The sequence below is a fragment of the Plectropomus leopardus genome, chromosome 4 (assembly GCF_026936395.1).
Source record: "Plectropomus leopardus strain MGB_pleo_1.0 chromosome 4, ASM2693639v1, whole genome shotgun sequence".
Taxonomy (NCBI): domain Eukaryota; kingdom Metazoa; phylum Chordata; class Actinopteri; order Perciformes; family Serranidae; genus Plectropomus; species Plectropomus leopardus.
In genome coordinates this window covers 30,531,175-30,556,421 of record NC_142179.1, presented here as the reverse complement: position 1 = coordinate 30,556,421, position 25,247 = coordinate 30,531,175, and the positions used below count along the sequence as shown (strand labels likewise).

Here is a 25,247-nt window from a genome sequence, read left to right as displayed (position 1 = left end):
TTAAGCTTCCTTCATTGTTTTGGTTTTATTGTGAAGTTCTGCTTCACTCTCACCAATTTCGTCAACTCATTTCCAGCCACAGCAAGCAGCTGTTTTCTGTATAAAGCTCTGATTCACCCACTGTATGCTGCTACATCCAACAAACAGTATTTGAGCATTTAGCAGGATTTTTTTCCTCAGATCAGACAGACAACTCACGTTTGAAATGTTAATTTCACAGCAGAACATTGCCAGACTTTGGCATCTAGTCTCTGGCCTCATCACTTCCAAATGATTTGTTTTCATGAGATATTGGGGAGTGAGGATTAAATATCTACCACCTGCTAGCTGGAGCTTGCATGTGGATGCAGGGGTGGAGGTGCGACTGTAAGAGAGACAGTAATACAGACGCAGGGCAGCAGTTGCATTAACAAGGAAAGAGAGCTGGGAAGTTTTTGCAGCTTAAGTAGACTGTCAAATTGGGAAGTGAGAGTGAGGTGTGACGTGTGTATGAATCAGTGCACCTCGAGCTGACTGCCTGAACTAGCTCACAGGCTCTATTAGTTGATGGACACCAAACTTTAGCTAAAAACAGAGGGAATATTGGACAGGACATATTGTCAGGTGAGCAAAATAAATAATAATATAATAATAAAATCTATTTCTATAGCACTTTTCTTAACAAGGCTGCAAAGTGCTTTTCAGAGAAGCAACAGATTAAAAAACAAGGCAGCAATAAAACAACAGTAAAATAAAGTGCAAACAACACAGTGATCATAAAATTAATATTGGAAAAAATGTATAAAAGGAGCATACAATGGCCGCCGAGGGATAATAAAGCATAGCTACGGTCACATATTAAATATTCAAAAATGCTTTCCTCTAAAAAAACATCTGAGAAAGGGGTTTAAAAGATGCTAATGATGTAGCAAGTCTGATCTCAGTAGGCTAAGTGTTCCACAGTTTGGGGACTGTGACAGCAAAAGTGCGGTCCCCTTTTGTCACAAGCAGAGAACAGGGAACAACAAGCAGAGCTGCATCCACTGATCTGAGGCAACGCCAAGGTACATAGGGCGTCAGTAAATCCTTAATGTAGTTTGGTTGAAGACCATGTAATGCTTTGAATGTTTTCATTAGATTCTTAAAATCGAAGCGGTAAGTAAAAGATAACCAATCAGCGCGAAAATCAATACACTTCACGGGCATTCTTCGTCCAGTGTAAACCCAGCGTTAGCTACAAAATTGGAATAAAAGTTTCGCAACAGTATTAATGTAAAACGAGGCAAAACACCAAGAGGACAAAGCTGGGCTTGGCTTTCACTTTGACTTTCACTGGTGCAAACAGTGACTGACAATTCTTGCATACCTTTAAAGTGTACTCAGTTCTGTCTCTCTGCTGCCTCCAGTATACTGCTAAAATACAATATTCAAACATTATTTTATTGAACAAATGTAAAAAATAAACTAATCACACAAAGCACCAATAAAAAAAAAAGAATCATAGTTCCATTTTAAATTGTATTTTTATTGTATCAATACGCTCTGTCATCTATGTGAGTCTAAAACAACATGACAGTCTTTCTCAGTGCATTTATTGTTTAAGTTGACATCCAGATGATAAAAAAATCGAAAACAATATATTGCACAGCCATACTTGATAAACACAAATCTTAGAAGTCCTCTCAATAAATTGTGCTCCTGGATGAAAGACATGTCTGCCTCGGTCACAGTGAAACTAAACCAGGCTGAACTTGGCAGATAAAAAATAAAATTGTTTTCATTATCCCCGTTATTTCCTTTCTGTCACCCTGACAGAGTGTCAAGAGCCTCTAAAAAAAGACATAACAGAACTTTGAAAACCTGAGATGCCTTCTGCCTTGATTGCATTGAATATTTTAGCATTCTCTGTGGGTGTATAAAAGTTCAGAGGCTGGATAATAATATTCAAAAGATGCTGTCTCTCTCTGCTCATCCAGAACTCCAGCTATGATCGGCTGCTCCTTTGTGGTTGATCGGGAATACTTTGGCGAGATTGGTCTGCTGGATCCTGGCATGGAGGTCTACGGAGGCGAGAACATCGAGCTCGGCATGCGGGTAAGGAGGGACCACAAATCATCAACCATGTTGCTCTTAAAATGCATTCAAATTGGAAGGAGACTTTGATAAATAATTTCCTTTTTTTCCTCTTTTAAACCGAATTAAAAGTCACTGTGTTAAGCAGAAGATGAGATTGCTTAGAGAATTGCTGCAAGAAAAGTTGTTTTTTAATGAGGCATTCCTTCAAAGCCGGAGGCCGTTGTGTGTGCAGCCGTACACCAGGAAGGCCACACAAAGAGCCATAATTACAAATCCAATATTTGAGGGGGTAATTTTTAGATGTAAAGCCCCGGTCGGAATGATTTGTGAAATCTATATTCAGACTTTGGAACAGCTTATGATGAAGTTTTCTTATGTTTTCCCAGCCAGGGGGGAAACAGCTTAAGATACAAAACCCAGGGGCGTCAACAGAAGCCATGATTAAACTTTGCAAAGTTTCTTAGATGGGAGTGGAGGAGAGAGAAAAAAAAAATCCCCTTAATGCAAATCTTCAACCAAGCCAAAGGCTCTAAAGCCTGTATACGGAAAATGTAAATCTCTTTTGCTGCTGCTTTGAGTTGAATTTAACGCTTCATGTGAGCGAAGGGCTTGCTGAAGAATTGGTTAGCGTTTAAATTCAGAAAATGTTTCTCTCCAGCCGAGTGGAACCATTCAGAATCTAAACGCACTCCTTCGGCTTATTGGAATGAGATATGCTTGAAAGATCCCACTCCTTCATTTAACGTCATCCCCACATCCATTTCAGAATCTCAATATGGCTTCAACGACACCTCTGAAGTGTCGGCCGCCTTTGAAAAAGCACTTGAACAGGGGACAGAGAATGGATCTTGGTTTACAGATTGCTGCCGCGCTTTGTTGAAGTCAGAGACGTTCGCAGTTGTTGGTGGCCATTTCAGAACCTCTCATTATTCCACAGAGTGGCTTTTTTTCCCCCGAAATCAATAACTTTTTTTTTTGCCGTCCACAGTAATGACATCTAGCTTCTTGTGTCTTTATCTCATAGTTCTTTTGCCATTATGAAGTGATAACTCAGCATTATGTATTATGTGTCAACTGCCAACAGCGTTCCCCAAGGTTACACGGTGTTCTCTCATTCAATAGAGCTGCTTATATGCACCTAACAAACCATGCAACTGAGTTAGACGGAGTTCGTGGGGGGAGATCAATTCAGCTACAGCAGCTAAATAAAGTTAGAACAACTCTATTGAACTGTGTGATATAGTATAGCAGGGAGCTTCTTTTGGCCGTCACACACACACACACACACACACACACACACACACACACACACACACACACACACACACACACACACACACACACACACACAGGCCCCTCATTGACTGTCTGTTTTCACTATGAATATTTACTGTGGCTTTTTGATTCATGAAGTGAAGAGAATATGCTGCTCTGTCTGCAAACACAATGCCATCACCAATGCAATTACCTCCCCTCCTGTTTGGCCTGTTCGTGTGGAAATGAAACACATGCCACAGAAAAAGGGGCTATTCAGCACATGTACAAGCTTGAATAGGTCTGCAGTCAACAACCAGCTTCAGCCATTCATATTGTACAGCCGCTAATGGAATGGAGATGGGCTTCTGGCGAGTGGACGGCAATTACTCCTCTAAGGCTACCGGCGGCTCAGGCAGCTCATTGTAGTGGCGGCTGAGGAGTTGCCATTTCGGATAGGCTTGATTGACAAGAACATGTTTAACAATTAGCTTGGGCAGCTCACAATAGCTGAGCCTGCCCAGTACCATCTGACTACAGGGGGTTGATGAAAGGCAGGGTTCACACAGAAAGGTTACAGGGTATTTATAATTTACTGTGAGTTCCGGCTTCTGTAGCTCACTCTGGATAAAAAGAAATAATAAAAAGGCTTCCAGGATCCAAAGAAGTGGCCTCTTTTTAAGCAGAATGGAGGCTAGGATGTGCCAGAGCTGATTATACCGTACATAGCACTGCGTGTGGTGTTGTTTCTGAGAGGAAGAGAATAGATGAAAAACCAAAAGAAAAGGGAAAATAAATCATAGATCTCACTGACATTTTCTGTTTGTTCAGGTGTGAAATAATTTATAAGGTATGGATCTATAAAAGAAATCAGATGAACAGAGAGAGGATAAAATTACAGAGACAAGGAAAAGGAAAATGTAACAGATGCTCCTAGCACGATGTAGTGAAGGATAGATACACCAAATGCAACGTACGATAGATCGTATATGAAAATGGATAAACTGAAAAATAAAGCCATAAAATGCCCAGTTAGAGAGAAGAAATGAGCAGAAATGAACATGTTTAGAGCCTGGTACCAAAAAAATAGCGCTGATGTCAAGATAGCTAAGTCCATTATTTATACAGTCTTTGGTCTCCACTTACTTCCACAGTACAAAAATGAAGCCAGAATATATCAGATATGGCTGCTCTTTCACTGGTGACATCATTCGGAGTCTTCGCAGTAGAGCTTCCGCCCATACACCTGTCCGGCCAATCATGAGCAGCCCAAATGATCACAAGCATGCCAATTGGCACTCACAGCTGCCAATCATGATGTTATATCCTATTTTTATAGCATCAAATAACTAATTAAAACTAATCTTATCAGATAAATGTACACTTGAACATGCAGTAGCAGAACTACAGACAGAAACAAACTTTGGGATATGTTTTATTTGATGTTTACTTTGAGTTTTTAGTTTTGGAAGGGGCAGGGTTTATGACCTTTAGTGAAGCCAGCCACCAGGGGGCGATTGAGATGTTTTGGCATCACATTTTGGGGGGTGTCATGTCCTCCATCTTATTATACAGCCTAAGCTTCTTACATGACTGGATTAGCTTCTGATGCTGCTCAGTGGCAGATCTTCTTATAGGCGAATTTTTATGCATTTAAATTTAAAACAAAATTGAACAGAGGAGAAACATGATCCAAAGATCTAATGCTAAAATTCAGTCTGTGGTAGGGGGTACCACCTCTAGACCTGGCAATGCAGTTCACCTTAAAATATGCACCAGTAGGTGATCTTCATCATAACATGCTTGATGGTGAAGGGAGCTGGGAAAAAACAGAAGAAGAGGACATTTGTAAATTTGCACATAGCATTAATTTTATTGATTTTATTGTTATTGTTATTTTCTTTGTCTGCCAAGTTGTGTTTTTGTGTTGTGTTTTGCAGAATACTTTTGGCTAGCACTGATGCTGCTTAACCTCATAACATTTTTTTTTCTTTTAGCAACACAGGTGTTTTATTTCTTCACTTTTTAAATAATTGTAAATGTCTGAACACGGACATCCTGCTTGCCACCAAGCTCCTTTTGCAAACAGAGAAAAATGGTCAGGGACAGAAATGATGAATTCTGCCAGAAGTGTCAATATGAGTTTATCTTGTAATGTGTCTCCCAGCCCTCCTGCTTTGCTGATATAGCATCTCAGGAGAACGGGACATTGCCTTTCATTTCAAAGTTCCTGTGGGCACAGACATTATACTGTGGTATATCTGTCCGCAAATATAATACTACATCAAATCTATCAAGGGTCATCCCTTGCGCTAGTTTCACTAAAACCTCTTACATAGAGTTAACAGCTCATATTGATTAAGAAAAAAGAATGAATGAGTGTTAAATTTGAATTTGTGAATTGGTGAGTAAACATAATCTGCTTGGGTTTGACACAGTGAAATGCACTAAGTAATAACATTATATTTGTGTAGAAGTTGCCAGATGCCTTTGTTTATACTATCAGCCTGTCTGATGTCCTTGTTTTCCATCGATTTCCCCTGCCTCTTGAGCAGCATTCAGACCATTATAAAATTCTTATGGGAAACAGCAGTACGCATCACGTTCAAAGTGAACAATAAATCCTCAAAATCATTGTTGCAAATTTAAATGAAGATGTGGATTGTTCAAAGAAACTAAAGTATAATTACAGGGCTCAGAGGCAGGTTTAGGAGACAGTGATGAATGCATAGAAATAGAATGAGAGTAGAATGGATATTCAATTTCAGATCAACGTACCAGCAAAGTCAGAGCAGCAGCTAGTTTTTATGTGTAAGGTTGCCATTGCAACCATTGTAGCGGGCTAACTTCTGTATAAACAAACCAACAGGTGGCAAGTCACAAACTTAGTGAGGTGAGGATTTTCAGTCCGGACTAAATGACCAGTAGAATAGTATGTTTTCAAATAAGTAATCCATTACTTATAAAATCGAACTGTAACTGATGTTTGTTCACTTGTTGAAACATAATGTACTGTAGCTGTCTCAGAAAAATAATCAAGAGCAGCTGGGGATAAACATTGCAGATCAGCAGGTTTTTACATCTATCCAGAGTTGGTAATTGCTGAAACAGCAGACTAACTAACTTCTAAATACAACCAGGCCAATGTCCTTGTTGTATGTTGAAATATTGTGAATACATCTGAATGGCCGTGATCCCCAACTTTAAGGCTTCTCATGTCTGCTCCTCCATTAGTGTAATCAGTGTCAAAACAACAATGAACATTGGATTTGTACAGAGGAACCTCCTCTTCATTACCAAAATAGCCAGTAGATAAATCAAGGTTTTGCCAAATCCAGTCGCCGAAAATATCTTTTCCTCCTAGAAACTCTGCAGTTTTATGGTGTATCATTATAGCTATGGGTCCCCAAACTGAATTTTAAAATTATTTTATTTTATTTTTATTAAGTACAATGGTTAAACACTGAATAGTACAGGGCATGCCATTACTCCATAATAGGTAATAATAATAGATAATGGGATGTACTTTCACTTTCCTCAGTATTATAATTGTTTTAATTTTACATTTGTATTTTTTCTCTAGTGGGGAAAGAAAAGTCTAACAATCTATTTATGTGTAGAATCAGCAGCAGAAATAAGTTATTGTGCTAGATTAGAAGTATTTCAATCAAATAAAACAGTTAAGTTTCGCCTACACAGGAGATTTTTCAGTTGCGTTTTCGCTGGTCTGTTTCATCCTAACACTGTGCCGTGTGTTAATTTGGTTAATTTATTTTCAGCCAACAGCCTCTTTACTGCCAAAAAAGGCCAATCTGAGACTAGATGGGTTTACCCCACACAATATGCCCATTTGCTCACTTTGCCATCAGGAAACCATCCAAACTGCTTCATGAAATCTGTCTCATATTCATAACAATCAGTCACTTCCAAATCCAAGAAACTCAAGTGTGATCTCATGGGGTGGCGTGCTTGTCTCAATGACATTTATTAAACTCTCCAGGAACTCCTTTCAGAAGTAATGAACCAAAAAATTATTCTAGTTTTTTTTTTTTTTTTTTTTCTTTGAAGTCTCGTCTCCATAACCACCTGGGCTGGGGCCTGGAGGCATCTGGTCATAATCTCTCTGTAGTGAGGAGAATGGAGCTAATTAAAGTCTAGCACTACCAGCAGCTAGACAGGAGTGGGACATAATTACACTTCGCTTGGTCCCCTCCGCATCCCAAGCAGAGTTATTAAAGTGTGATGACATGTTACAGTACAACAGTTCACTACATTTATTATTTTGAGTTCAGATTAGTTTTTTCATCAGTTTTGTGAATTAAATATTTAACAGGAAATTTATCGCTGCACATATTATTTTTAAATTAGTTTCAACAGTACAGTGTCTATTAAGCAGGGGTTTTCAAAGTGTGAGAGACGCCTGTCTCAGGAGGCACAGGAGATACTGTGTGAGGTGAAAAGGAGGTGCTCTGAACTTTGCTGTTTCGCCACTGTTTTGAGGAGAGTTAACATGGTCAGCAGTTAGATCTGCAGCAGTGACTGTGATATACAGGTCATGGAGCCTGTTATGGTACTTTAAAACCTCAGTGCCCAAATGCTGCAATTTGCAACATCAGTGGTTCGCTCTCTTTTTTTTAACATACCTCAATTAAATTTAAAAAAAAATTGACTTTCTGGGATGTCCTTATCTCAGATATCCATTAAATAAGCATCCATCCAACAGCTTTAAAATCATAGAAAAAAATAACTCATAACTCCAGGACTGACCTGAGAATCATCATGTTTAAATTTTTTTTTTTCAGTATGACAGTAGTCCGGTGATAGCTGTCTGTACAATTGTGGATATATTGCAAACAGGAATTACTAAATAGCTAATTAAGTGTACTTTTAACAGTGTCAGTGTGCCAAAATGTAAACTAATATAGGCTAATGATATGGGGCTCAAGATCTATTCCAAAGGTAGCTATCTGGCTCCATGGCAACGTTATATGCTTCCTGTGTTACGGTCTGACAACCGGTGGAGGTGGACGGACCTAGGAGCAAACACACAGACAGTGAGAATGAATGAATGAAGGCTTTAATGGAAGTTGGTGGGGGAGGAATGAGGAATGTGACTACTGGGACTTTCACAAAATATTTCAGTTGTAGTATCAGTTGTGGATGTAGTTACTAAGTGGGTAAAGGTAAATAATAGCACATCCAGAACAGTGTAGTAAGTTCAGAAAATTATTCCACTTTACTGTAATTCTGCCTTTAAAACCAGGAAAACACAACAATAGGATATAACTATATTCAAATCTATTCAATCTAAGATATCTATTCTCATGTCAAAATATCAATGTATTGCCAGCTGTAATGTGCATGATACCAAGGCTTAACCAACACAGAGAAAACCCATGGGCCATGCAATTGGAAAACTAAAAGCATTCCAAATCTGTATTGTAATACCAGTAAATACCAAAAAACACGTATTGATGGTCAAATGTTGTAGATTATTGTTTATCTGTATCATCCTTTACCGAAAAGATGGATTATCAATCGACTAGATGCATCAATAACCAGTCAACCAGACAATAAACCCGACAGCCAGTCTTACTGTATGCTGCATCTTATGCCACCCACAACTTTTATGTCACAGTAGGTCTATTTTTCCAGATACTAACTTTGCTAAATGAAAAAAAAAAAGATAATTAGACAAACTGTGAAGATGAGCCAGTAAGCATTATTTCAGGTGGCACAGTAACAGGTGCTGCTTCAAAGCAGTAGGTAGCAGTCAGATGTTGCTCTTACTTTATTCCGAGAACATCTGGCCCACTGTCACAAATGAAACTTGGACACTTTACTGCAGTTGACTAACCTCACATGCCACCTGGAATTGTAGATACAAATGGATTTACAAGAAGTTGACACATTCCAGATGTGTTGCTTTGTCAAATGTGTAATGACAGCATGTAGGATATATAGGATATACAGAAGATTCCACAATTTACTTGAACATTTCCCATTGATACTGCTATACAGGTATTAATATGATTTTGCAGTTGAATCTCAATTTTTAATTCTTTTTTCCATCCCGTTCATTTTTTTGAGTGACTTTCATAGAATGTTTATGTTATTTTTTGGTGTAATATATGGATTAAAGTTGAGCAGGGGATGAGGAGAACAGTGACTGTGGTTATCGTAAGTTGAATTAATACTTCTTATGCCGCCCCTGTGGAGGAACTGTGCTCTTTACTGTTTACTATAACAAAGCAGACCTTCCCACCGTCTCTTGTATCCTAAAGTAAATAAAAGACTGTAAACACAGTGGCTGTGGGGAATATGATAAAAGAACAATAAGTTTAAAACATATAATCCACCTAAGCTTTATGTGTCTAAGGTGGGACACTTTTTAACCCCTTGTGTCAAACGTAAGAACTCATGAATCCTAACACCATCAAATACACATTCTGCACATTCAATTCCAACCTTTTTTGATTCCAACCCCTTTGTGGCATGTCATCCCCTCTCTCTTCCCCTTTCAAGCTATATATGTCCTATCAAATAAAAGCAAAAGATAAATCTAAAAAAAATAATCTAAAAACAAAAGAATTAAACATTGCAAATATTTGCCTCCTATTCGCTTCCATTCTGTTTAAATCAAGGGGCAAATAAAACAATTGCTTCAGGTGGTGGAACAAATTTGCATCTTTGCATAGAGTTCGATTCTGATGGATTTTGACCCACAAAGTTACAGACTTGACCAATGCAAAATAAATATGGTTGGATTGTTTTTGTGTCTAACGAGCCAATATTGTATGATACTGGCCATGAAAAATACAAAATGCCCCACACTGGAGATGCTGCCTGATTAGCTGTGAGTAAGGGGACAGGCATGAAATGTAAGAAAATGCCAAATGTACCAATAATGTCATATTTCACTGTGTTTATTTGCAAACTAGCTGACATTAGCTGGGCTGCTACATCTTTGTTTGTACCACATCCGGCACTGCCCACATGCTGCAATATCACCTCGGTAGGTGACGGTCACTTGCCTACATTCACTCATGTGGGCCTATGTCCTAAAACTAGGGATTTACTGTACTGCTGTTGATCTTGCTACATTTCTTGGGCGAAATCATCTTCTTTCAGTCTGCCTAGCCCATAAATCACAAGCACAGGACCATAAGATTTAGCAAGTAAGCCTGACAGGTGGGTGTGTTATTGTTGCGTTTTGCTGTCAACTTTCTGAAAGAATACAACAACATGACAGCAAGGCAGGGCCTGACACTGATCCTGTACCAGGACTAACAGAGTAAATGTTAATGTCATCTGCGGGCTACAATGAGTTATCAGGGGCTGCTACGATAAGCCCAGAGCAAGTTACTTCCTGATAAGCTCGGTTCCTTTTGGGAACAGCAGAGTGGTGTGTGCTCTCTCTGCCCATTCATAACATACCGCTCCAAGAACTCTCTTGTGTTGGTGTGTGTTAATCTGTGTGTGTGTGTGCTTTGGTTGGTTGTCTTGTGCATGACATTTAGATTGTACAGATTCCTTCATGAACATTTCTGACATACACTCTATTAGAATAGTAGACCAAACCTCTGTAATGCTTGCCTCCGACTCGTACAGACTGCAGCCGTCCACAGCCAAAGAAGTCACCTTGAAAAGGGCATGAATGTCATTATGAGGCGGCATTAAGCCCCGGCCATCTGTGGACACCAGCCATTCTGGCAGCTTCAAAATTACTGGCGTGCTCACGTCCATCAAGCAGCAAATGACAGTGGGCGCAGACCATATGTGAGCCCTTTCCAACAATCTGAGTCATTCCAAAGATGAGAACAAATCTTAGGCCTCCGAGGATTCCTGCTATTACACTTCATCAGAAGGAGGACACAAATGCAGCAAATTATTGAATACATGCCATAATGAGGAATGCTGTAGGAGCCTCTGGACAAAACACCATATACCAACAATGTGGTCGTTACACACAGCGCAGTAGAGTGTCCTTTTATTGACCTCTGCATAAATAGCTACATTAAGAATTAGGTGGTACAGGAATGTGGTACTTGAATCTGGTTTCATATTAAAGTGTCGTTTCAAGACATGTTTGACCGGGTTTAGAGCTTATTTTGTGTCCTTCTTATAATTATCTAAATTGTACTTTTTCTTCGACTTGCAGTAGGTAGCCTCAACTACAACCCTGCTCTGTTTGCTCATCCCATCCCTGTTACTTGACCAATTCATTATCCCACAACACAGTAGAGCTACGACATGGGAGGAACCATCTGCTCTGCATCAATACAGCCCACGTTAAGGTAACCATAGCATTGGATATTGATTGGGCGTTTGTCTTTTTCAATGCTTGCATTATTTAGCGGTTGAATCAATCCATTGGGGCTTAATGGACTCAGGTTTACTTACTCCATAGTTCATTAATGTATGTTCCAGTCTGCATCCGTCTCAGGAAGAGGAGACAATTGAGAATAGATTCAGCTGTTTAAGTTGTGAATACAAGCCTCAGGTGAGGTATTGTTTCAGAGGAATTACTGCAGCTATTGAAGGACTTACTGCTGACATATGGCCAAGTGGAGCAGCTCTGCATATGCTTTGTGCTGCTGTTAAATTTACCGTTGGGTTTGCATTCAATCAGCCCACATTATAAAACATGTTCATGATTTGCATTTATGTGTCTGTGCGTTCCATGCATAGATAATTCAAGACTGTCTCGCTTTTCCTTCAGGTCCCACTGATCCATGCTATATCCTAATTTATGCCTGAACAGATTGTGTCTTTCGAAAGTACGCTTTTAGTTTACCGTGTGTTTAACAGTGACATGTAGCATACTCCTATGCCTGAAATGGCTTTGGAAACGTGTCATGGGTTACTGAGCATCAGCGTACATCAGAGACGTGCTGAGTTGGTGTTCAGGGCCAAAGGAATAAGTAATTAGACAGACGTTGTCAGCTTGCTTATTATCCATGTGAATCATAAACTTCATTAAAAACCTCTTCCAAGAATGACTGCAGATACTCCCACATTAATTTGTGCACATTTTGACATGGTAATTAAGATCATTTCAGATGAATTGTGCATTTCACATTCTTCTGCTATTCGATACAATTGAATTATATAGAGAAGCATCAAAAGCTCTCTCTGTGGACAGTATCATCACCAGGAAACATAGTAACACTTAATGAGCACAGGTTGACTCATCTCATTCATTATCTGCGCATTAGTTAACCCATTCACGTAATTGTTTCTGTTAGATGTCTTAAAATCAGACTATAAACCTGAAATGATCTGACATGCTGAAGTATTTGAGGAACGCTGGCACGCACTGATTTGGCTGCACCAGCAAATCAGCAGGCATATCAAAGACGAAGGGCAGCCACTGGATGGAATTACCGTTTGACAGGCGAAGTTAAAAGGGGCCTCCGTATCTATCAGTCTCTCCATCAACATCCTCCATTTTATGGATGTGTGAGGAGGAGAGGCGGGAAAAGAAGGCATGAAATGAAGTGATGGGCCATGGGGAGTGGCATATACAGCTTCTCAATGGAGGAGGGAGCCTTCAGCTCCCAACACATTGAAACATCACTCATCATTACACAAGACTTGAGAAGGAAATGCGGGAGGCTAGCATGGTCGTGTTTCTGTCCAGTGTGAGATAACTGGGGAAAACGCACACATACGTAAATTCAACAGGTGTTGTAAACACAAAGGGAAAATGTCTCAGTTTACTCTGGCATGGGTCACAAAACTTCAAAAGAATAGTTTTAACATTTTGAGAAATACTCATATTTGTTGCAATTCAATACCACATCTTCTGTATGCAAAATGTTAAGCTTTCAGCTAGCTTAGCCTAACATAGCTTAGATTTAGTGACTAATAATAATGACTTTTAGAGGTGCTGGGAGGCAGATTTTGTTGTTTTTGGACAAAGCTGGGCTAGCTGTTTCCCTTTGTCTCCGGTCTTGATGCTAAGCTAAGCTAACCAGCTGCTGACCTTCAGTCCCCAGCAGTGTCTGATGCCAACACAGAAGGCCTTTTTTAGTGTCTGTATAAGATGTTTTGGGCTTTCAAATAATTTAAATGTAAATCCATGTGCGACAATGCCATAGTATGCAGAAGAAAGACATGTCGTGAGCGAAGGGTGGTGCATGGGTCAGACATACACAGGACTTCCAGCCAGGAGTCTGGTGTCTGTGTCCTGTGTGGAACGTTTTTTCAAAACAACAACAAAAAAAAAAAACATTTAATACGTAATTAACGCCACGTAACATCATTAACTTGCTTAGTTTATGTAACAAATTTGGTCAATTTAACCCAAAACATGATCTTTTTTCTAACCCTAACCAAGTGTTTTTTTTTTTTTTGCCTAAACCTTTTGGTGACCAAACATATATTCCCTTTAAACACAGAAGTTTATTTTGAAAAGACATGCCATTCCTGAGGGGTACCAGAGCACCAAGCATGGGGCCACGCTTCAATCTGATGTATATGATAAGTTGGGAGTCAGAGCTTGTTGTCTCGACAAGAAAATAAATACGCCCATTCCCCAAAATGTCAAACATTTAATTTACCAGTCTCCATTTTAAAACCTACAGTCCAAAAATGAACCAGGTTGAAGGCCACTGAATGCTCATTCAAGCAGCAACACATCAATCAAATGTCAAGTGCTTTAACTAAGACTTTAGGATCAGGCTCCATGTCACCGAACACACAATGGCTCAGTGACTCAGGGTGTACTTTGCCAGGCGCTCAGATTTCAGCCTTTCATTAGCCATTTTCCACCCTCCTCCAACACACACGGCTCAAAGAAAAACACATTACTACACACTACTACTTTGAACATCGTTGAATTCTTAACTAGATGTTCTGTTGTTGGGGCTCTGGCCTAATTAGCTAGCTTGTTTGTGCTTTTGTAAAAATGTGAATTTATTATTTATGGTAATTAAAGGCCACCATAAGCTGTGCCAGGGACCTGTTAATGTTACATTTCCTCCTTTGCTGATCGAGATAATATAATAATATCGAGATCGATAAGTCATAAATTACCAGTTGCATATTTAACTCTTTAACTGCCAGTGTGAAATGTGCTTGAGATCCTTGTAAAGTTATAATTCTTGAGAAAAAAAACAAACAAATGGATATATTACAGTAAATAAACCAGGCTATTTGTCATCTTTCATGTTGTAATTTTACCTCTGTATTTCCCCGCTGATACTCTTCTCACTCACACAACAGATGTGAATAATGACTTGTTACCATGGAACATTTACAGCTTTGAGAACTGGGAATTATTGTTAGTGTGAATAAATATTACATAGTAGGTAACATCAGAGCTGATTCCAAAATATGAAAGGGTTATATCCATAGCTATTATAATATATTCTGCCTTCTCTGTGTCCAATAGCAGTTTTGCCAACACAGAATGGTTCAACACATCACAGGGAACAGCGATTTTGTCCACCATACCCCATAAAATCCCTTTATATCACATTTTATATGATATTTGTCGTAATGTCTTAATGTCTTTCTCCCCATAACCTTACAAAAAGGATGAGAGAAGATATAAACATGCCGTCTGGTTGGCTTGCACCCTTAATAAGCTTTTCCTGGCATTGCTTTGAAACGGGTGAGACTTTTTGGGATATTATCCTGCAAAAAGACATCCCTTGGGTATAGAGATTGCAGAGTGGAGAGCATTTCAATTAAAAACAGGGACGTGTAAAATTCCCCAGATGCAGCCGAGCGCACACAACTCATTATCTCAAGTGGATACAGCAAGTCTGTGGATGGCTTTCTTCCAAGTTAATTGTGAAAATTTCCATGTGAACTTGAAGGTAGTCCTGTGACACAGTTCTGCATATGATTTCACCAACTTTAATCACAAAAGATGAAGGATTTTTGTTTAGTGTACTGACACTGAGCCTGGTGCCAACACTGCACGGAGTGCACTGTTATTTATGACTTCACCTATAAACCCAAAGCTTATACTCAATATTTTCTGCCTAAAGATTTATAAAATGTGTAATGCAAGAGGGGTTTCTTATTAATATTATTTTTATTATTATTATCACCCAAATCTGTAGTCCCCCTCATGTCTAACGAGCATTTTAGCATCTTTTAGCTCATTGTTTTGGATTACCGTGCCACAACTTAAGTGTTTTGGTTTAGTCTCACTGCTCAAATAAACCCTATGTACTACCTGCCCAGCTCCAAACAGCAGACAGACAATGTTAGCAACTCAACCCAGTTGCCAAAAAAAAAAATGCTGGTGTTGTACGTTTGTGCAAACCATGGATACAGTACATTTGTACATTTTATGCATATCCTATCACTGTTTCTAGAGTAATGAAGTTCAGAGTACATGTATATTTATGTGTTGACTTTGTCATCGGGAGGTGAAGGGGTAGGTGGATTTGCGTGACACACCCATCTGCCAAGCTGCAGACGACTGTTTGAGACCTACAAAGAAGACTGGTTGTTTTTTAGCAAAATGTCAGCAGCATTTCAGGGGGCGATTGTGCCACCAAAAGTACATATTTCAAGCAACAATGCTCTTTATCCAAACCCTAACCAAATGTTTTAATGTCGAAACATGAACACACGTTAAGCACTGCATTGTTGAAACAACTTAAAACTTTGGACAAGAAGCTGTTTAGTTTACATCATTACCCTATCTCAAGAAACATAACCTGCTCACTTGGCAAAACCTCCCAAAATACAAAACCTGCCTGGTTTATAAGATTATGCATGATTTAGCTCCTCTTCCTCCTCCTCCTCCTCTGTCTGGCTTCATCACCTTTAAATCTTCCATGAACAGTGTTACAGGAGGTGCAGCAGCAGGGGACTACACAAGCCCACCCAGGAAAACTGTATTTGACTAGGCTGTCTTTTCCTTTAGAGCATCTCATCAACGGAACAATGGCTGGTGAACACAGTCTAGCATTTAGCAGCTAAGAAAAAAATACATATTTCCTTTAGGAGTTGGTGGAGAGCAAACTACAGCTACTGTGAAGGAAGAGTGAACACTGGACTTGTATGCATTACTTCACATGAATGCTAATGTGGCTCTGAGTATGTGTAAGCAACTGTTTTCTCACGTTCACCACAATGACTTTGTAATATGGTAAGATGTCAGTGTTATGTGTACAGTTTGTTCCACTGCCCCAATGCGGCCAAAAACTGGATTAATGCCTGCTAAAGGTTTTTCATCTTGCATTGTAGGAAAGGTGCTGACCAGAAATGTGATGAAGGCATATTGGCTGACTGAATAACAATACCTTTTTCTTTTACCTCCTGTTTCTATGTTAATGAACAAGAAAAAACATACTGACTGCAGCTTCGCATTAATCTTTTGAACATGCAGACATAGTTTTAGATGAGTTTTAGTGAAAAAAATACACACTGTATGCTCATATTTGAGTCATACGACGCAAGAGTATGTAAACATCATAAATTCCAAGCCGTTTCTGTTGGGGGAGGGTTGGCACTGATAATGTAGTGGTTTTCAACCTTAATTCTCCAGGATTACAGCCCGTCTGGTTTCCTTGCCGTCTAGTCAGGAGCAGACTTAACACCTGGGATTTTAGATGAATGTTATTTAGTGGGACAAAAAAACAGTCCGTGTACTCAAGTACAAGGACTGAGAGCTGCTGGATTAATGCATGTGCACAATCAATTTTGAATGCAGTACTCACACTGTGGGAGGATCATCCGTGCAGTTTTTGAAATGTCACTTGCCTGCTAACTGAGCTTATTGAATATCCACAAAATCAAAAGGAATAGATATTTAGATTTCTATATTTATAGTCACATTATTTATAATGCTTTTGAATTGACAGAAACATAGAGCAAAAAGTTGCCTGACGTTTCCATAATCACAAGGCACCACAGTAGCTGAGAGGAATACTAAATAAATGAAGCTGTTTGAAAGTAAAGAGAGGCGTTATATAAAGTTAATTCCCAGAGTTCCGCCAACAGTGCAGTAATGACACAGTACTAATTATCTTCAGCTCCATACGGAGAGGAACAAATGGCAGGAGGAATTAATGTATTTTTATGATGTTTTGTGAAGAAACTTTAAGAAGGCAGGTAGATTGGCAGTCAATTAATGCCCCCCAGTGAACCCGAGCTGCTACAACATTTCACTCGGCGATATGACACCTATAATAAAGAGCTTTGTTCCTCTGTTAAAGTGTGAATAGCTCCCTAAGTTTTCACCAGAAAAAGTTCAGTTCAGTAAGGTTTTTTTTATAGCAGGCATCTCTGGCCATTGTAACACACAGCTACAACGAACACACTAGCATTGAAGTCTAGTGTGTCTCCAACGTCATGACTCCAATAATGTCATGACTGCCAATAATGTAAAGTGTGTAGTTTTTCATTGCAAGAAATCATTAACTGAGGCGTTGATTTGTAGAGGGAGATTGCAACATCTTCTTTTTGAAAAGATCAATACACCCAATGAATCTGTCTTCCAGATGATGTGTGCCTCAGTTGCGTTCAAAATTAGAAACCCGCACATCTTGGTAACTCTTGGCAACTGGTATGTGTTTGTAGTTGAGCAGTTATAGTCATGCACACAGAATAGCAGAGAAAAGTGGAAATGAACTCTGGTTGACCCCGGGCACACTGCTACACTCATCTGGACAGACCTGGGGCCTCTGTTTGTTGCTGCAGGGTAATTTTCCTCCCTGTCTATCAAACATGTCAGCTGTCTAGAAAGATGAGGCATTATATTAAGTCTGAATGACCTCCCTTTCATCATCTCAATCTGGGTTCTAAGCTGCTCACTGGCTCGGTCTCCTCTGGCCTATTTTCCATTTTGGCCACTGACTGAGAAAAAGCCTAACTGGTAATATCATCCCTGCAGTTTCAGTTAAGGTTTCCCCGGTGGGATTGAAAATCAGGGGATGATTACATAAAGGGCCCATATATATATATTCCTATAGAAGTGCTTGTCAGAAGGTCTTAACCCGAGCACAAGCATATCCATAACCCCAACCAGTCGTTTTCCAGGGTGCTAGAGTTGGTCACAGTCTGGTGCGAGTTCTGTACTGCAAAAGGATCCATTTGTTTTCATTTATTTTGAACACTGTTGTGCAAGTGTCAGAGACAGACACAATCCTCTTGCTGGGGACTGAGGTAACATTTTTGCCTGCTGGCAGCTGTGGTAGACTACTTTCAGTTAAAAAAAAAATACTGGTAATATACTGTACTAACAAGGAACAAACACTTTCCCAAAAGGCTACAGGGTCAGAAGGGTAAAAGAATGAAAAGCATCTCTTGTGCAATGAAACAAAAAATACAAAACAGGGGTTGCTCGTTCCTCTTCTCATTGATTGGCATATCTGGGTGCTGTGTTATCATGTTGAATGTTTTTCCAATCACATACCCTACAACAACAGAGAAACACTGGCACACCGTCCTTTTCTTACATAACTCTCTCTCCATTGCATTTATGACAGGAAACCAGTAAGCAGGTCTTCCAGCTCCGGTGTTTCATTTGAGCTCATCATATTCTGACTGACAGTCACATTCAGCTTGTTGCACCAACCTTAGCAAATGACTGAAAGACCATGATGTTTTGCAAGAATACACACGGTTACAGTCCTAGCTACTTTTAGTAGTACTTTTGGCTTCTTCCTTGGTTGGCTGATGCGTCACACAAATTAGTTTAGAATAACCCTTTGGTCAGGTTGGAGCACTGGGGACCGGTTGATATATCTAATCAGACGCCTGGAATTCATAATAGCGCATCAATAATTTCAAAGAACACTACTTTCATTTAGTCTTGTACAATGACTATGTAAAAATAATGGACAAAGCCACTGTTAATGCCACCCATTGGTTTGTTGACTCATGTTTTGAAGATTTTAGTTCAGAGAAGGTGGAGTTTAAGCTGCAATAATATTTAAACGGGACAATTGTCATGAATGTTGAAATTAGCTATAGAGACCAAAACCATTTTTTGGACTTCCTTTGCATATATATTTGCATTATTTTGCCTGCTCTCTTATTTACTGCTGTAACGAAACAATTGCCCTAATGGGATCAATAAAGTATTTCTGTTCTATTCTGTTCTATTCTATTACATTATATTCTATTATATTCTATTATACTAGGCTGTAAACATGTGTATTGGGCATTTTAACATGGAGGTCTATGGGGATTGACTCACTTTTGAAGCCAGCCTCAATTGACCTTTTGAAGAGCTGCAGTTTTTGACACTTCTGCAAAGTCAGTTTTTCAGCTTTGGAGTTTGCCACTTGGTGTCGCAGCCCACTAGTCACACTTACATTTCCCTCTGTAGATGTCCGACCACGCAGAAGTGAACTTAAGTTTTACCAGCAAGGCTCGTTTTGGTGTCAGAAGCATTGAACTATATTTTGAATTTGAAAGGACAGCAGTGTTTAGCATTCAGATCTGACTGTTTAAAGGTGAGCTTTAAGCACCTTTCAAAGTAATTCCAATCTGGACACGTTGATTGTACCCCAGTTTTATCGTTTTAAATATTCCACAGTTTCAGTGGAGAGTTGTCATGGTCGATGGAGGAGTAAAAACTTTTTGAGTGGCTTCTTTCACTTGTGAATATTTTTGTGCCATGAAAATAGCCAACATCTTGAATCCAGAGCCTGTCTAAACGTCCGTCATAGTCCTCTACATGCTGCATTTTCCCAGTTTATTGATTTTATTGTGTAATGGTGCTGATGGAAACCTGTTTACTGCTGTTAATAGCTTTTATGCTCTTTATGGCTGATGTTTTCTCTAGCCCCATGGAGCTTATCACGCAAATGGTCCAGCTGCAATTAACTAACTGCATGTACAGAGACAATTAAATTAAATTAGCAATTACATTACCACTACATCAAAGTGCTCTGTGTTAAGTGCCTCCTCTTAATGATGCAGGCTACAATTTTATGAAGGGTCAGTGCCAAATGAACCTGTACAAAATCAGTCCTGAGGACCCGTGGATGTCTTATGGGGTAAAAATATTAAAATCATTTGGTATTTAGATTAGATTATATTTCCATAATATTAGAATATTTAAAGGAACAATCTCTAATCGCAACAGAAGCTCAGTTTTCCCTCCACTGTTATTGACTTTTTTTCCATGTTTGTATTCCATGTGTTTAGAAGATTTTATTGTATGCTAATTTATTTTAAATAAGAAGGCATTCAATTTTTATTAGTAAGTACTGCAGTAGATGAACCATTTGGCTTGATACTCAGACAAGTGAGTGTGAATGATTCCACATATGGTTCAACGATTTGCAATATAACAACATAAAGTTGGAGTATGTTGTGAGCAGAGGTGCTTGCAGCATGTCATTAGTGTGTTTTCCAGTGTGAACATAAAAGCACGAGCTTCCTTATTATGTCTTTACATCGAAGAGAAAACATATCAGACATTTGGTCTGATTTGTTTTGCTAATGCTTTGAAGCCATAGTAATGAAGATGCAGGCTGCAGGATAGAGTTATGAGCAGTCCTGGAATGTAACTCACACTGTTGGAGCCAGCAATCTGCTGCTCTGTTTTTCCTCCAAATCCTCAGATCGGTGATTCTCTCACACGTTGAAAAAGATCACATCAGCACTGATGATCCTCAAAGGCAGAGTTGACTCCCTGCAGATGTCTTGTACCAGGTTGTTTGCTGTTAAATCAAGGAAGAAATTTACTTCGGCCCCCATCTTCTCCCCTGTTGTATAGTTGGTGATTTGTGATTAGCTTTTCACATCACCAGGTAGTCGCTTATCTCAGACAATAAAGGTTACAATGTTACCAGATGTTCTCAATTGCATTGATTCGTTCTTTCCACTCAGTTACGTCTGCACAGATAAACTGTAAAATACACTATGGAGAGATGCTGCAGTCCCGTTAATAGTGCACATATATACACAACTGGCATGTCAAGCAGCTGAGAGGCACTGCCAAGTTCCAGTGGTAAAGGCAGCATTCAGGTCCTTTGCTTTGTACTTAATCATACTGGGTAAAAGTACTAATAACAAACTTAAAAAATCCCAAACTTAAAGTTCTGCATTGAAGGATCAATCTGCTTGATTATTTTCTTGATTATATGATTAACTGATTAGTTTGTAAAAAATGTTCACAATAATTGATGGGGTAATTAAAATGTTCACAATATGCCGAAGCCCAAAATTTCATATTCGCAGTGCTAGTTTTAAGCAACCAAAAGTGCAAACCACAAAATTATTAAACTCATTAAAATACATAACAAAATAATTTAAATGTATTAAGAGCAAAAATGTTGTAGAAAATCGTGTACTCTTGATAAAACGATGAGCGACAAAATAAACTTGATGAATAATAACACAAACTTAATGCATAATTAAATTAACTTGATGATTGATGAAATAAACTTGGTGAGCCTCAGTTGTCCTTACAAACACTGCGATATACTGATGTTAATCTCAGTGGCTTTCAGAAAGAAAGTCACAAACATAACAATGTAAAATGCTGAAGGCACTGCTACATTTGACCCTGTACCTGCCATTTTTCATATGGTGTACAGCAAGTAATAATGAGAAAGCTGTGATTTTAACATGTGAAATGTTTTTGTTACCATCATGCGTGCTTGCACATTGAAAAATCCCACATAATGAGCCACTATAATTATACTTAAGGATATTGACGAGGAAGGTAAACCGCCTAGATAAAACACACCCTGCTGGCTTAAACACAGTCTCTGCTCCTCTCCTGGAGGTGAACACATCTTAGTATGTATGTAAGAAGCTACAGCAGCTCAATTTATTCAGCAGTGCTATTTTTTTTCTTTTTTTTTCTTTAACACTGGAACACTCTTGGAACACCTCTTCTTTTCCTGCCCTCAAAGTATCTGAACACCTACAGCTACCAAAATTGGCAGATAATATAGCATTTTGCTTTGTTGGATACCACATTAAATAGTTCCTTGCAATTTACTTAGCATGTGATTTGTAGCACACCATGTTGTGATATATAATTAAAAGAATTATGCTTATTGAGATGATTACAGCCACGCAGTATTATTATCAGCTGTCTGGGGCGACAGTGGTAACGACCTGCTGCAATACGATAGAAAAAAAAGAAGAAAATTATCCTCTCCTTCATCACTGAAACAAAAATGTTGTGTTGCTGCTTTTGAGTGACACCGCATGAAGCCTTATGTGATACAAAGAAACTAAAAGCTGTTTCACAAGCCTAGTTAGCTATCAGGTTTGTGACCTTCTGGAAATGGTGGTTGAGAAAATATCGATCTTCAATTTGCTTTTAGTGCCGGGCAAACTGCTAACTGCAATTACACATATACACATTTTCAATTATCCATAAGTGCTCTGTGCACATATCCACAAGCACTTAACACACATAAATACCTTCACACATACACACATTTTATCGATTTTAAACAGGAAACCCGGATAAAGAAACCAAAGAAAAACGGCATTACAGAGAGATTACTATGATACAAAAGGTGATGGGGGAGAATCTGCAAGGACTAAAGCCTTACCATTAAATTGGAATTGCACTTACTCCCACATAACTGCACCAACCATGAAGGCTATTGTGGAAAGGCAGCACTTGTCATGGGCAGCAGCAAAGCAAGTAAAGCCTACTCCAAAGTACTAATGGATTTTTTAGGCCAGGGTCAGTGTGGATCATCAGCTGTGAAGATGAGGGGTCAGCCAGTCAATGGAGGTGTTTAAGCTTAGGTCAGCCCCCGGCGAAATACTCCACCACAGATCCAGCCAGGGCTATTAAGGGTTTCAGGGTAAGAGAGAATAACTGAGGACAGATGCCTTTATTAACGTACAATTAAACACAGGCTTTCATACACCCTTGAGCATTACAGAAACATGTAAATTATGGTAAGTGGGACTTGGGTAAATGTTTGATAGTGTCTCATTTCCATGAACGCTGCGCACTAGGCCATATGGCTCAAGGCTCACTGATTCAGACATCTCGTCTGCCCACAGGAGCTTTCTCTGGTGATTTGATTGGGCTTTTGCTGTCTCAACAAATGCTCAGCTTGTTTCAAACACTGCGAGGTAACAGAGCTGGATGATGATCTCAATGTTTTTTTGTCATTATTTTGGTCTAATTAGATAGCACTTTACAATTCAAACAAAATACAGAGTAGAAAACAAGGAAGAAAGGACTTAGAAATAAATTAGGAGTGGTGTAATAATTGGAACGCCATTAATAAGTAGCTTCTGAATAACTGCATCAAGGGCACTGTTTTCCTGGGAAACATGTTCCTTTACTGCCAGTAACATCTGCATTTTATTTTGAGGCAAACCCACAAACACCATCCTGCTGCCATAGAAACACCACAACATAACCAGATCAATCCAAGGCTTGAAATAGTCCCCAACTAACTCCCTATTTACTCCCATTTCCACAACCGTTGCTAAAACCTACAGTGCCCAGCTGTTTTAAACATTTTTCTTTTTTTTTTTATTTAAGTGAATATTCATGAACTGTTTTTCACATTTGTTTCTTAATACCGAACTAAAGAAAGCAAAATTCTCTCAATAGATTTCAATCATCTTCAAAGCATTTACATTTAGGGGTCATGTTCGGTAGTTGGTCTAATACTCCCTCTTCACAGAGACACACAGTAGTGAGGGAGATTTTAGATAATTTCCATATTCAAGTACTCGCATTGAAGCATCATAGAGTACTTGAGTACTCATGAAAAAAAATCTATCCTAAGAATTGGAATGTTAATTGGCCAATAAGGGTAGGCAGGTGCCATTTGAAAATCATTTTTTGAGCAACCATGCTTCAATTAGCCTACTGGGGAGGCTGTGGCTCAAGAGGTTTACCGAGTTGTCCTCTAATCTCGAGATTGGCGGTTTGATCCCTGGTTCCTCCAGTTCACATCTCAAAGTATCCTTGGACAAGATACTGAACCTCTAAGTGCTCCTGGTGCCATTGCCATTGTTATGTGATTGTGCATGAATGCATAAAAATTGAAAAGCACTTGGCACCTTGCATCATAATACAGTCCCAACAAACACACTGAAATGGCTCAACTCTGTTGTTAAACTCATTAATATTCATTAGGTATTGTTGGCCATGTAATGCTAATGGTTAGCCCTGTCGCTGTATGTATGTATGTATGTATATGCGTGCGTGCGTGCGTGTGTGTGTGCAGGCAGACTCTCAACAGCTATCAGCAGCACAGAGGTAGCACTATCCCAGCAGTAGTGAACAGAGAGAGGGCAACAGCAGGGCAAGAAGGTGCTGAGGGAAATAGATGCCTCATACAGTTCTAGAATGAAATAAGATTTTACCCACTTGTTAAAAAACTAGAAATTGGAAAGTCATTTTCATATGAAGGAGGTTAGGCTGTGATTACTCAATATGTTGAAGGAGGAGAATGAGAAGGCCCATACCTGACGTTGTTGCTTTCAGTTGAATGGCACTGTTTAGTCTGGTCAAGGGAATAAAACTATGGGAGAAAATCTCCAAATTTGAATAAAGCCCACCAAACGTGATTATTGTGGACATGCCCTAAAGCAGAAGAAGCCTTATTTACTTGCAGGCATTAAATAAACACGGTCAGCTTAACACGGACTTAACCCCGGCTCTGGATGTAATTGAGAAAATAGTTTTGCAGCAGAAGTCTCCTTTAACACCATGCAGGGGGTATCGTTTTGGGTTCAAAGAGAAGTTAATGGATCAGAACATCTGTTACGCATTGTGGTGATCATCATTAAGAGGCTGTGGGTGGTGGTGGCTCTGCAGTTTGTACGGCTGGAAGGGCATTACCATATGCTGTGGCATTCAGATGGCGTTGTGTGAGTGTGTAACTGCCGGGCCACTTTCCCACAGCATGGCACAGATTTGCAGATTTGCATACTCTATATCAATGGAGGCTGTTATTTTGGAGAGTGTTTTGAAATTTAAATCTTTTGCTGCTCTCTAAGAAATAGCTGTTTTG

General features: G+C 39.2%; 1 protein-coding gene across 2 annotated transcripts in view; it reads left to right on the top strand.

The window, feature by feature from the left end:
* The window catches only part of galnt9 (polypeptide N-acetylgalactosaminyltransferase 9), a 109,932-nt gene that overhangs the window by 63,909 nt on the left and 20,776 nt on the right, over nt 1-25,247 (top strand). For both annotated transcript variants that reach the window (XM_042487464.2, XM_042487465.2), the window contains exon 6: nt 1,956-2,073. In XM_042487464.2, coding sequence (XP_042343398.1) covers nt 1,956-2,073 — 118 coding nt within the window. The remainder of the gene's footprint in view (nt 1-1,955; nt 2,074-25,247) is intronic.